The sequence below is a fragment of the Diadema antillarum genome, unplaced genomic scaffold (assembly GCF_040938485.1).
Source record: "Diadema antillarum isolate AM-2024a unplaced genomic scaffold, OU_Dant_1.0 seq00001379_RagTag, whole genome shotgun sequence".
Lineage (NCBI taxonomy): Eukaryota > Metazoa > Echinodermata > Echinoidea > Diadematoida > Diadematidae > Diadema > Diadema antillarum.
This window is the reverse complement of record NW_027272138.1, coordinates 340,380-355,925: the sequence shown is the minus strand read 5'-3', so window position 1 is coordinate 355,925 and position 15,546 is coordinate 340,380. Positions and strand designations below refer to the sequence as shown.

Here is a 15,546-nt window from a genome sequence, read left to right as displayed (position 1 = left end):
CTTCCACTGTCCTTTTGTCTGCATTTGTTTGTCTAATACTAGTACACAAAAAATGATTCAGAGAAAATTAATGCTGATACTCATGAAAGTCCTGCCTGCATATACATAAACACCTTGACTATCATAGCAATCTAACACTGCACTGGACTATTCACTACTGAACAGATATCAACATGACCATCACAAAAAAAAAAAGTTTTCTTAGTATTTCTAAATTCTGAACAGTCATTTCATATAAATTTGTTTAATTCACTTTCTATCTTAATTCACTTTTTTTCTTAATTCAATTCACTTTATTGATAATCATAAAAACACACACCAATATGGTATGAATTGTGTCAGGGAGTTCACAAAGAAAGCCAAAGGCTTGAGATAAATATAATCCCCTTTGTAGAGTTGAAAGTACACTAAAAAATTCCATTGTTACATTCCTGCTCCTGGCAGTAGACGATGACAGTACAAACTTCATACTTTGAACACAGGGATACATAAGCTATCCATTGCAAATTAGACAGCAGTTTCGATGGCAGGTCACCGACTGTGCTCTTTAGCCTGGCGTGCAGTATCTGCCATCATGATCCATGGCGTTGCCGCGATAAGGATATGAAACATTTCCACCCCGCCATAATACAGAGATTTTCATCGACTACAGGTTGCCGGCGTTGCCACATATATGTCGGCCGACTGTACATGGGGCGACTGCAGCACTCTACGCAGGCAGGAATACCCACAAGGCCAGGAGGCAAAACCTCGTTTCCAGCTTACACAGAGTTTATAAATATATTCACACATGTCTGCTGAATCACTGCTAGAAATAAATGTCCGCCGCAGCTTATTAAGCATCACAGCATTCATCTGATGTAATCCGCTTCTAACTAAATACGTCTCTATGTAGCAGGCACAATAGTTGAGAACTGGCAATGTTATGCAGACAAGAGATATTGCAGTTAGATGAAAAAAATACACACAAAACAAAGAAATAACATAGGAAGCATTCACGAATTTTCTCAATGTACAATGTTACTGGCTGATGGCATGAATGACATTAGTAAAGATGGCTTTGTACGCCATTTTGTAAATCATAGAAATAGAATTACCATGAATCTTGACTGAAAAAAAAACACTGTGCAGAATGTTTTTACTATGACTTTTCGGTTCAATTGAGTGGTTCTTTAACTGTGAGCAATGTCATCTGAAATCAATTTATGAGTGTTAATCAGTTGAATTATTCTTTGGTATTTCTTGGGTTTTTCTCTTGCAAATGGACACAAGAATATATTGTAATTGTCATGTCACCACCCAACACTGGAACAGAACATGTTTTAGTTTCACTGCTCAACCAAAACTTTTTCCTGATGACGATGAATAATATCGCAGCATATAAAGCTCCATAAATCACAACAGACTTTAACAAAGGTCATATCTGCTCATGGATTGGTTTCTTCTTTGTTTGCGTTTTGGGGGGAGGGAGGGAAGGGATTATAAAGTCCCATTCCTCCCTCCCCCCCCCCCCCCCCCCCCCATTCTCTCAGGAGGGTAAAGGAAGTGTCGAGTCACATTCGGTATTCTGCCAACACAGATCCTCGTGTGTCACCTGGCTCATGTGTAACAAGGTATCAGTCCTGGCGATGAAGCAACAGACTCCTGTGAGACTTACATACCCATGGTTCACGTTCCAAGATTTCATTTTACAAATAACCAGGAAAAACCAGCAGCAACAAAAACAACAGAATTGTCGTTTATTTCTGTGGTGATCAGAGTATGATAGAAATTATTACAATATCTTCCTATGTGCCATGCAAACTTTACGACAAGATTATTATTGTTGTTGGGACACAATTAGATGATGAACCCAAAGTTAAATGACATACTGTAACATTGATATAAAGTCCCATGTATCCATGAACATGTCAGTACATACAATAGTTTGCTTATGTGTGCATGGCACTTGGCAAGTTTGGGTTTTGTTGTTTTTTACTTGTAAATTTGATAATACTACTCCTTTTAGGCAACTGTGATCAATAAAACAATGGGCATCTATGTAATATGGCAGTGATAGTGTTGTGTGCCAGAACACTATGTATAATTGTAGCATAAATAATTGGATCCCCCCCCCCAAAAAAAAAGAAGAAGAATGAAATGACATCAGTTGTTAGTGCATGTTCCCAAACTGCATGTATCAATCTATCAACACAGAAATAGTGACTTGGTCACAGGCATAGTGGAAAAATGAGTTTGATGATACTTCTACGTACATGATATAAATAACAACTTGCAGAATGATGGCACAGGGAATAATTTTCCAGGTATCGCATAGCAATTTGCTATGCATTTTGGTATGACTGCTATACAAAATGTAATTTGCATAGCAGTTTCATTGCATAGACTTGTATACCATTTTGTTGAAAATGTATGTCCATCGACAAAAATTGCTATTCAATTTTGAGAAGGAAAATTATTCCCTGTGGCACTATACAAAGTTTTTAAACTCTGTGACTATCAGGCTTTCGCAAAATGTGTACTTACATGTCTGGGCGGTGGTCGTTCTGCTGAAGACAAATAACGTAAGTCCGAGCCCCAGAAGAAGGAGATGATTGGCACCCATGCCGGCGACTGGATCGTGAGGAGTGAGCACTGTGAGGAGTGAGCACACAGGCCAAGAAAAATATGAGGGGATATAAGACGGTGGGTTAAAAAGGGTTGATTTTTTTTTTTTTTTTTTTTAACGAGCGGACATCTTTGGGGGGGGGGGGGGGGGGGGAAGCAACAAGCGTATGGAACTTACTGGGCACCCACCCGATTTCTGACTCACCAACCCCGTCATGCTGCAACTCTTAGGATGTACCCATGAAGACTTTAAGTGTGGAAGAAGAACCAAACAGCTAGTACTATAATTAAATCCCTGCCAGGGTGGGGGTGGGGATGGATGGGTGGAGTAGGGCAGATCTGGGCTAATGAGTTTTAGCAATTACTACATTCTGACAGATCATTTAAAAAACATGTAAAATGCATTTATAAGATCTGGCATTCACCCAGGATTGTGGGAGTGCAAAAGGAAAGGAGGCCCAAAAGCAACATTTGGCTATTATTGTAAAAATAGATATTCTTTCATTTAATCTAGGTTTCCTGTCAACTTTGCTCATAGCCTGGAATATATGCTGAGATTATCAACATTAGTGAAGGTTACTGGAAAATTCCCCAAAGTGAAAAGTGAAAGTAGTGAGATATTCTACCAACAGTTTCCACAACTCAAAAGTACATGTACTTTGACAGGATGGTACCCTATTCTAACACTCAGTGTAATTGTAAGATACTGTAGATATGAGCTTTCATAGGAAACCTACTGACAGAAGATCTCTGGAGTGATACAAAGGGAAAAGTTCTCTATTTTAAAAGTTCCTTTCAATAACAGTTTATGCTCTGATATGACAACTTCCACGACCTATAACAAAAGAGCTATCATCTACAATACTGTAAAAGTGGAAATTTCCGCGGTGTTGAAATTTTCGCGCATTTCGCGCAACCAGAAACTAGCGCGAAAATAATATTTTTGCTTGCCATATGTTTCAGTAGTTGATGTCTTGATTCCGCGGAATTAAAACCCCTGAAACTCTTCTTACCTGACGAAGCGCGAAAAGTTAGTCGCGCGGAAATAACTTACATCATCTCCTTGTTATTGTTTGACCACACACTGAATATTATAATACAGTCAAACCTGTCTATAGCGGCCACCCAAGGCAGAATGCCCAGATGAAAAAAGTGGCCATTAAGGACAGTTGGCCACTATAGACAGGTTCTTTGACATGCTTTTTTCTATCGGAGGGATTTTGTATTTAGTGGTCGTATAACTGATAAGGCAGGTGGTCACTACAAACAGGTGGTCACTGAGACAGGTTTGACTGTATTTTACCTCATGATATATTTCACCAATATTTTACACAAATTATCCTTTACAGATGCAATCACACTCTTTCCTGTTTAAAATTCATTTTCTGTCCCATTTCCTCCTCAGAACACAAAACAAAACAAAACAAAATGAAACCTCTCTCTTGGCAGAAGAATCCCTCAAGGAATGGCTCTTTGTTTTCCATGCTACATATACCCGTTTGCAGGTTAAAAAAAAAATAAAAGTAGTAAACCCTGTAAGAAAATGCCTGAAAATGATAACACATACATTAGAGCATCAAAACTGTGCCAAAACTGACAAAGAATTACAGTGCATTTCTTGAATATATCTTTTCATCTCAACACTTCAGACTGATTTCAGTTTACTTGGAAGTTATGTCGCTGCAACAATCATATGGTTGACAAAGTTCCTTACTGCAAGATGCATACATTGTAACACAGTAGACCCTACTCTGAATTGTCATTAGACATAGGGTGTCAGTCATGGTATGAGATGAAGAGTTCCTTTGACAGTCTGTGTCAAACTAAGACCTTAACTACAACTTTTTTTTTTTGTAGGCAAATCATCACAATATTCTATGTGACTTTCATTTGTTTGGTTTTTGTTTCATTTTTATTCCAACCATCTATTCATACATGATTTAGGCCTAAATAAATTCAGATCATGCCCATAAACTCAGGAGAGTGATACTTCACATACATTGTGTAAATTATCACAGGCAGAATAGTAGGCCTATATCATTCAAACATAAAGCACATTCTTGTCATGCACTCTTTAAAACACATACCTGTCTACAAAAATGAGTCAGCACACTGGATGGTAGATTTATTTCTCCCTAGAGTATATAATGTAACCCACTCAAGTTTTACCAGAAAATGATTCAATGTCCTTGGTTTAAGAGAGGAAATTCCATGCCATGTTATGAGAGTTGACTCTTAAGAAGAAAACAAAATCTGATAAATAAACTGATAGCAGTTTCATAAAAATTATTTTCAAAAATATATATATAAAAAGGGTTCCGGAAATTTAAGGTTTGATACGTTTTCACCAAAACAAGCAAATCTGAGTGAAAAGGCAATGTCATCACACCCCTTACACCAAACCATATTTTACTCAACTTCTCGGTCAATGATTTGGTATCTGCATTCTCTTTCCCCTGGAAGTCATTGTTGCTGAGTTATTACATGAAAACAGTGATTTGCTGTGAAAGATACATAACAATGTACATCTTATTTTTTTTTATATCATACTGATTTGATGTCGAAAAGAGGAAATTCAATGAAGATTTGCATACAATTCAATGGGAAACTAATGAAATACTGACATTGTTATCTCTGTCCATTGGAGTAATACAGCAGTAAAGAAACTTCCAAATTTGGTAACTTCCTAACTTCACGCCCGATTTTCATGAAACCTCCACAGTTTTGTTGGTTTCATGTTTGACTCTAATCCATTCATAAAAGTCATCTTGACCATGGTGTGGGACTATACTTTGAGTGACACAACAGGCTTGCTGCTGTAGTACTTGACGCAACCACATCCCCATGAGCAACAAGGATAATGCAATTGTCTGGATAGTTTAAATCCGATCGGCATGATTCATTCCCGTCTAATTTCAGTTTCCCTGAACGATGGATCTGTTTGTGTCACACGATATCTCCAATGAAAGGGGGGCTGGATGGGGCATCGGCCTACAAATGGGTACAATGGTACAACACACACACGTGGGCCCTGTGCCGATCCTGGCATTCTGAGTTAGTTACGTACCATAAGCAACTATTGCTTGCTCAATCCTGGCTCTGTGTCTGGGGGGATGTTCCACATTTGGTACATTCATTCACACAAACTCATCACATGGTGTAGGCCTACATATGCATCTGATTTATACATAGACAACTTTCTACAGAAAACTACTTTACAAACATTCTTCTTCTGTGTAAGTTTGATCGAGGGGAACAAAATGATCAATATCTATAACTTTCTCATATTGTTTTATGAAAGATATTCTTGTCTCCATATACAACAGTTGGTTTTTAAGTTATTGTTCAACTGCTTCTTGGTTTAACACTTCATGTTAGGACAAGGAGAGAACTGCTCCAATCAAAGCAATAAAATACTGAATAGGACCTACTTGCAACAATAATCTATTAAGTGACCTATACTTACAGCTTGCTGCACTTTGATCATATTGTTTTGTTGTTTCTTTTCACTTGTTTGGAGGTGGCGGAAACACCTAAATCTTCATTGACAAGTTTTGAAACTTTCTGAGTTAAAAAAAAAAAATAGTACTGGTATCAACAGAAATGGCATTAAAGTTGGATCAGTGCCAAGATGCACTGCTTCTGTCAAAAAAGTAAAATGGAATATGGTCATCTTCACACCCCTTCTGCTGGGTAAATTTAACTAGCCAATCGGTTTTCGTCAGATTCATAAATGCATTTAATACTAGGAGCTGATTTCTCTCAGTTGATTACCAATTATAGTCACTTAGATTTAGAACACAGTCTGTATCTTTTAGACAATATTCAATACTGCTCAATGAAGCAACTTTGCTACAATAAAATAAAGGTACACGTGTAGCAACATATAAAAATGAACAGCAAGTTGTATGCAACATCAGAAAACAACTCACTGACAACACACAGCCATGGATAGTGATGTGTAATAATACATTGTAGGCCTATGTCTGTGGCACTACCATGCATTTTGACAGGACAAACACGGTGATTGACACGGCGCTTTTAAGAGCAGCTTTAGAACCAGACAAAGTCAACACCGAGTGAAGTCAGCAGAACAAAACTTTATGTACATAAATCTGAAGTTCAACTAAGGGAAAACATTACAAAAACAGGTTTCCAAAGGGATAAAAGCCAACCAGGTTTTCTGTGATAATCCATGTCTGTCACTCTAAAACCGGAATGAAAGCAGAATTAGCGTTAAAGTTCCTTCCACACTCAGTAGTGCACACGACCTTTGACTTTAACATTGTATCTTCAGGGCACTGATGAGGTCGCAAGGTTTGCCCCCAGTGATTCATTCTCCAAGTTGGCCTACAAAAAGGACATTAAAATACCAAGAAACACCTCCTGGACAGTGAACTGGGAAGTAATGTGTCAGTCACACATGTTTTCATTCTAAGGACATATAATCCTATCTGGATAACTTACTGTGTAGTGGCATTTCAAATAAATACTGTACAGTACACAAATGCACTGGTACGCACAAAATACTTACATTGTAATGCAAACAGAACTTGCATGACAAGCTATTCTGCATGACAAGCTATTCTGGTCAAAGTGAAGGTATTCCTGTAGATTCATGTAATTACATATGTACCATTAGGCCTATATTTGAGTTTTGTTTTTTGTTTTTTGTTCACTGTTTTCATTGTTTTGTGATTACATGTTTATCGGTAACTTTCATAAGTCACTGGGTTCCAAAATCTTATGAAAAATTTACTATATATCAGTATATGATTTAATTTTGAATAAGATTTCACTGAAACACAGGCCTGCTCGAACATAATGTATCTCAAGGTGAGTACAATTATTCTGATATTTCTCTGGGCACTATGTCAGTATGTATGTCGGTTTGTAAATATTGTGAAGGAGATTAATGACAAGCATGGGAAATTTTGACTATTGCCAAGAACATTCTTGGGTACGTAAGGATTTAATAATCTGATGCCTGCTGGCAATAGAACTTTTACACAATTACCAGCATTATCATCTCCTTTGGATTCTTTTCAAATTTTCACAATGATCCTCAGTGTTTCTGTTGTCTTTGTTGGCAACAGCATGGGTATTATATGAAGAAGCAGGAATAGCAGCAATAGCAGCAGCATTACTAGTACAAATAGCAGCAGTGATATTAAAAATAGCAGCAATGGTTGTAATACAGTCGTAATATTGTAGCAGAATAAGCAGACGAGGAATGGTTCACTTGTAGAGACATATTATGAACTGCAGTAGTATAACAAAAGCGGTAGGCCTACAATGTACAAACTGCATGCAATTGTGTTTTACTACCCAAAGAAAATGTGCTCTTGAGCCATGTTTATCATGAAGGCTGATCGCACTGACTATAGCAAATTGTAACATTTTGGTGAAAGTTGCCAGACAACTTTGTTTAAAGGACATTATAACCAAAGGGGAAATACATGTTTATCTGCACACCAAATAGATTTTTCTAACTTTGTGCCAAGTTTGCTGTTACAATATTTGCAATGAAAATGCTCACCACAGGGAAAGAAAAAATATACATACATAAATATATTTATATATGATTTCTGTCACAAGACTTCCATTTTACTGTTGATGGTTGGATGTACCATGTAGCCCCTGCAACAGCAATGAAAAGTACTGCTAGCTGCTTATGTTATTGTTGTGGTCACAGCCAGTTGTAGTTCTGTGGAGCCGACTGCCAGCATGCAGTACAATGACAAACACCTAAGATCTTTCTCTAGTGCCAATACTTTCAGATATATTGTTGTAGTGTAAATGGAAAGCTCATACACAATTTTCAATGGCATCATATTTCACTGTGAGAATGGGCTTATGTCGGTGGGATTGGGGGGGGGGGGTGTTCTTCAACACATGAGAGAGTTCACAGACTACACTTACAGCAGCACTTGCTATCTTGGTCAATTCATGTGGCTGCTTCGCCAGTGTCTTATGTGCTGTCCCAACCTAAACAAAGACTGATATGATCAAGTTATGGCCAAGTAAGGGCATGGTTTCAAATCTATCATCCACAGAGTGTATTTGGTTTTGATTAGCTCACATTTGAACAGTTTAAAGATAATCAGTCATACTTTAGATTCGAATTTCTTTCCCCTAACTGAACAGACAGATTGAAATTTGAATGATTCATGTTGGTTAACCTACTGTATACCTCTCAGCTGTGAAAAATACAGTTAATGGTCATGATTTTGCTATATCATGCAGTGTTTTAGGGATCACTTTTTGCATTCATAGTTTGCACAATGTAGGTCTATATAGCCGGAATACACTCTTAAACAAAACCACAAGAGTAAAATCAAATTCATATTTTTGCATCCTGCACCCAAAAAGCATTCACAATACCCATCTTCCCTTCCCACAAATATTCTGTCAGTGATGACTAACACATCAAACGACAGGCTATATTTCATTCCCAAAAAAAATACAATGCAACGGAATATTATCTTTCCATTACAGATCCCAAATATTGGGACACATACTATTAAAGGTACTCTCCCTCTCCCATCTCCTTTCCCCTTTCCCCTCTCGGACACTCTCCCTATCTGTCACTCCTCACTCTATGCTCACACAATCCCTCAAAAGGGCACTCACACCATTCATAAACAAACCCATGTGCACACAATGAAGTGTAACACCAGTTAATGAAAACACAATAGAAGGGAGTGGGATTCTTTTGGTGTGATGCACCAGGCTAATCCTATACATAAATACATGCCAGGATCGTTATGTATGGTCACAAACATAACATGCTAGGAAGCAAGGGTTGGCCAATTATGGCAAATTCAGGACTTTCTCTTCCCCTATCAATGGGGTACATGCAGGGGTCTCTGGGTGTATACTTCGACAGTTAATTCACATTTCCCTTTCCCTTCCATGATATCAGATCAAACTACAGAAATATCTCCAGTACTGACTATGATGAAGTGCCTCTTACAGAGAAAATACCCATGTGCTGAATTAATGTTCTGTCAACACTGTGACACAACAGCTACAAATTATCTAACATTCAGATATTTGATGATCGCTATTAAAGGAAGTTTGATAGGACCCATTAAAGAAACCATTCAATGAGTCATCACCAATCATAGCATCTTCAAAGATCAGTCTCCTTTGTGCCTGAGACAGACGTCACATACTACTTCCCACATGAAGTGCCATAATGTATCACTCATTCACCTTACATCGAAAAATACATTCTTTGGTTGGTGTATCATACAGTAGTTCCTGAGGACATGTAACAAAGACATCATAGAATACACATCTTAAAAGGCAAACAATGCTGAATCCTTTACACAAAGTCACACACATAAACAAACTTTATAACACTATTTTGATTTGTTTTGTTTTTTGTTTGTTTGTTTTTTGTTTGTTTGTTTGTTTGTTTTTTGTACAACACCCGTGAACTCTATGCAAGCAATATTATAACATAATAACCAAGGGAGCTCTTAAAAATAGAGGCATTTTCTAGAAATTATCATGATTTCCCCTTTGGGTCAAGTAAGCTGATTTACTGCATTTTTTTTTTTTTGGGGGGGGGGAGGGGGTGGCAATTTGCTTTATAACAGCAGCCAAAGAAATCATTTACTGTTGAAAATTATACCAGGTGCAACCCAACTGATATTAAGATTGTAATCCCTCCACATTATTAAAGCTGAAATAGATCTGTAAATGTACAATCCTGTAAGAGGCATTATGCACTAAATGTAACATGGTTGCAGGATAGAAATTCATGTAGGTTGTCTCAAACTTGCAACGATAGCTGGTACTAAATGGTGAATGTAGCAGAAAAATGAGTGCTTTGATTTGCCTTACATGTACTTTCAACACAGCAAACCAGTACACGGTTTAGGCCTACTCATTGTCTCAATTCAGTCCATTATGATATCATCTTTTCTGGAATGACGTTGCTTTCACTTTGCCAATGGCTTGCTTATTTTTTCTTTAATTTTTTTTTTTTTTTTTTTTTTTTTAGTGTGTGTGTAGGCCTATGAGTTATATCGTGAAACAATTTGTTTACCATTTTTGTTTGACAAATGACTGGTTTTAGTTTCTTTTACTCCAGCTTATTACTGCACTTTCATGGTTGGCTGCATACCATGACTTAGTCAATTGCAGCTGTACACAAATCTAAATGGAAAAACTCTCATTTACCCCGAAAATCCTTGCCACAGTTTGCTTACAAATCGTTCTGTATGTTTGATTTGACTAGCATGACTGACTTTTGCTTGTGGTATCAACCAGAAAACCATTTATCACCATTGTTATTGGCCTACATACTGACTTTGTCGGAAATTAAATCACTTGGACCTTGATATTGTGAAAAACACAAACAGGCTGTGTACACAAGAACACTGCTGAGGCAGCCACTCAAACTATGCTTTGGCAATCAGTAAGTGTTTGTTGTATGTTGCATGCAAACAAGCTACACTTGCATAAAATGAAAGCACACCACAATAGTAATCATCGTTTGGTTTGTCAATCACCAAGAAAGAAAAGAGTATTAATATTACTTGAAAACTTATAAACAATAAGAAAAAAGTAGGAAGGGGAAAAATGAAGATCATCATGTGAAGAATTGCTTGTAATTTGGGGTCCATGAATTTAAAACCTGATTCTATTTCCTTCATAAACTGACTGCCAGGGAGGCCTATGTATATGAAGCCTAAATTTGTGCTGGTAGGTTTGAGAGGTTCACACCACATCCCATCAGGCACTTCCTGGTCTTCTTGCTCTGAATAGTGCTCCTCTCCAGTCTGAGCAGGGAGGTCAGACTTCTCTGGAGTGTTGAGGTCAGCGGTGAGGTCGGCCCCCACGAGAATACCCGATTAAATTACTTCTCACAGACTGGTGATTGTTCGCTGATCGAGGAGCAGCCAGCATACCTATTCGTCTGATATGATTTCAAGCGAGCTGAACCTCTTCATCCTGCCTTTGATGAGTCTGATGTGAGTTCAAGTGTGACTTAAATAGTCTGAGCTAGACATGCCACAAACTTACTTTATTTCTACTAGTTAGATTAAAAAAATAACAAAAAACACTTCCCATACATTGTAGTAGAACTTGTGCATACGCATACTTGAAAAAAGAAAAATCTGACATATTTTTCAAATATGAGGGAAAATTGTATTTCAATCTCTTCCAAATGTTCTAGACTGTTAAAGGGATGGTAGAGTATTGGTGGAGATGAAAATTGGGCTTTAACTTTTTTTTGCGAGATACCAAGAAAACACTTATGAAATAGTACAGAGCATACCATTTTAAGAGGAATTCAAAGTTTATTTGATAAAATTCGGGTCTGGAATAGCTGAAACATCCAAAGCAAAACAAAAGGATCGTAACAAAATGTGGGTCCCACACTTTATTAGGATTGTTCTGTTTTGGAAATCTCAGCCATTTAAAACCAATTTTCATCAAATAAACACTAAATCCCCCTTGGAATTACGTGCTCTTTCATATTTCATATTAATTAGAGGTTTCTCACTATCTCACCAAAAAATGATAAAAACCTGACGTTAAGGCTCAACCAAAACTATACGACCCCTTTAAGCAAAGAATAGAAGAATGATGTCATCTATCATTTGATAGACACAATACTTTCCTGTTTCTTTTTAAGCTACAGAAAGAGTAAGCGGGCCTAAAACTATCTCTCATATTCGGGTCACAAACAATATCCCTGGTTGCAATGTTTACTTTTTTGAATGTAGAGAAGGCAGTTTGAATGGTTTACACTGTATTTCAGTGCTTTGCAATCAGAAATACGACTGTACATTCTAGCCTAAGCTAGTAACTGTTGTGTTTTTATAACATTTTATTCACATTTAAAAAGGAAAAAAAAAATCCTACCAACCCCTCCCCCCCCCCCTAAAAAAAAAATGGTTCAAAATAGAGTACTTTGCCTCTTCATCCTTGGCAAGATTCCCTAATTTGTCAGCAATGACAAAGTCACTATACGTCAGCAGAACAACGTACCCGCTGGCCTCTCAAAGCTAATTTGGGATTGTGCGATCAAACAGGACTCACACATTGAGTACATTTATCATCGCAGGGTAGACTATATCATTGATACATTGTACATTTTGTTTTACATTTATATTAGCGGACAAAATTACCTCCAATGAGTGCTCCATAGCACATTTTCCCCCTCGTTTGAAGTTCACAGCATTACGTGATCACAAGTAAGGGTGGACTTGTAATGACAGATTTTATTTTGTTTCTACAGCGCCATGGAGGAACCAAAAAAAAAAAAATGTTTTGATCCTATAAAAGTCAGCAAAGTCTGACGCTACTTTTCTATACTTGCTGACAACTGCATCACTTACAAGGTGTACAATGTATCTCTCACATCAGTACTACTGTATGTGATTTATAATTTAGTACCGGTATCAAGTAGAATCATCCTCCCTTGAGAGCTACATTGTATTCCTATGAAAGTGAAAGTCACATATAACCGGGGCTCAAAGGAACAGACATATCAACGACAGATGCATAAAACTATGCACTACATTGCACATTAGCCTCAGGTCTAAAAAAGAAAAAGAAAAAAAAATGAATTGAAAGACCAATATGCAGGACAAATATGAGCATACCTTGTCATTTCATGGGTAATGATAAAAGTCAAAGTGGTGTGAGTATGACATAAATAGGGAATGAAACAAATTTATGTTACATGAAATAAGACGGCACATAAAAATGTGTGCAGGTTCTGAAGAGCAAAAATACTGCGATAATCCAACAAAAATCTATGAGTCACCATATTTGTCACACCCAATTATTCCTTAAAATTCCACAGAATATATAAAAACTTTGCGGTCATTAATAATTGTAGCAATAAAAAAGAGACACATTTATGAAACATATATTAAACTGCACTGACATGTAGCATCCTCTGGAAATAGAATCATAATTAGGCCTACATATTAAGTCACAGAACAGAAATCATATTAATGTTGAATCTATCATACAAATGACCTATTAATATTACATGGCCTCCAAACAACCTGACAAAACATGAACAGGATATACAGCTAAACTCCAGACTTTCAAGACATCATGACCGACAATGTACATTGTAGCAGCATTTCATAGGATGAAGACAGGGTCTATGATGACATTTCAGGAAATTCATGTATAAAGCGTAATTTTTATACATCCATGACCAGAATGCATGGATAATGGAATAGTTTGCAAAAGAGTGGGCAACTTTAAAAAGAAGGCAGACAGTTACAGCGTTACTGTAAAAGAATTAAGTGCAAAGACTAGATTCTATGTGTAAATCTGAGTGTTAGAGATAAGAGATGACATTTAAATGAAAATCTCAACAAAAAAGAAGATAGGAATAGCCTATGTGTCCTTTGCATAGATTAATAAGATACTAGAATCTAGTAGAACTAGATTTTCTAACAATAGTATTTATTTCTAGTAACAAGTTTGTTGAGGAACTAACTGCCGCTGGTCGTGTCTGTAAAAAACTGATGTTAAAGGGAATGTACAGTACTGGTTGAGGTGGGGATGCATGTTTTGAACATTCTTAAGTGAGATAATGAGAAACCTCTTATAAAATATGATTATGAAAGAGCATGTAATTTTAAGAAGGATTCAACATTTATTTGATGAAAATTGGTTTTCAAATGGCTGAGATATCCAAAAAAGTGATAATAATATGAATAAAAGGCGACATGCCACAACTTTATTAGGATCTCTTTGTTTCACCTTGTTTTAGTCAGCCATTTCAAAACCAATTTCAACAAATAAACTTTTGATAGGGCCTAACGTTACCCCTTTTAGAATTGCATGCTCTTTGGCATCTCATAATGTCAGAGTGGTTTCTGAATATCTCGCAAAACGTTAAAAGGTAAATCCTCACCTCAACCAGAACTGTACACACCCTTCAAATCTATTTTAGAAACCCCTTGTCTCACTTGTTAGACCTACACATACACTGTAACGATACACTATGATGCACTACCCCTACGTCTACAGCTAATTTACTTCTGTCCTTACTAAGTATTTGTCCCAACACAACAGTAACAGTACACTAACGTTACACTCGCGATACTACATACATTGGTAATACATACATTGTGACATGCAACCTCGGATTCACAAGACGGAAAACAACTGTAAGTCTACAAAAACATACAAACACCGACTAACGCAGTATTTATAAACTAACAATATGTTGGGACTCTTAGGAGTAACAACAGTACACCAGCGTCCAGCGCGGAGCTAGCAGTAATTGCAGTCACTAGTCTAAGGTAGTCGCAGACTGACCGAACCTAGCGATTACACGCGAAGCCGCTGGCATCGGCTCCCCTCAAGTGGAGAGTTGCCCTACCCCACAACCAGCGGGCAGTACAAACCAACCAAAAAAAAAAGGTCTCACAGTCACACGTTTAACGTTACAGACACTTGTTAACTGCTAGTATTCACTTTAAACATTATGTACAAGACTTGAAAAAACAAGTACTTACAGCAAAGACGATACGAAGATTTAGTGATACTTCCTAGATTACAAATTGTTCCTTTCTCGCGAGGTGTTGAAATTCGTTTCGTTTGACGCAGTGTAGGAGACAAAGTTCGCCAACAACCAAAGTGGCAGGCATCAGGCTCCAAAGTTTTCTGCACTTCCGCTCCCTGTGCTTGCTCTATCTTCCGGTTCTACCGGTTGTCGCACGAAACCGATATACGTACACTGTGGTGTGGTCGATACTGAAGCCTTCGATATGTGTAGTGATCACTCCAGCGATACTCATCGGACTTGCTACCAGAGGTGGCGCTAATCCAATGCAACTCTGCAACTTTTTTTTTCCCGTACCCAAACCATTTAGAAATACATCAAACAAATAAACAAACAAACAAACAAACAAACTTTACTTTGCTCGTAATACAGTTATTCTG

The 15,546-nt window shown here is 37.4% G+C and overlaps 1 protein-coding gene across 1 annotated transcript in view; it reads right to left on the bottom strand.

The window, feature by feature from the left end:
• LOC139708863 (integrin beta-1-like) overlaps window positions 1-15,306 on the bottom strand; it is an 81,582-nt gene extending 66,276 nt beyond the window's left edge. Inside the window, exons 1-2 of the mRNA XM_071620826.1 lie at window positions 15,120-15,306; window positions 2,527-2,634 (exon numbers count right to left, since the gene is read on the bottom strand). Coding sequence (XP_071476927.1) covers window positions 2,527-2,605 — 79 coding nt within the window. The 5' untranslated portion in view covers window positions 2,606-2,634; window positions 15,120-15,306. The remainder of the gene's footprint in view (window positions 1-2,526; window positions 2,635-15,119) is intronic.
• Between the last annotated feature and the right edge of the window lie 240 nt (window positions 15,307-15,546).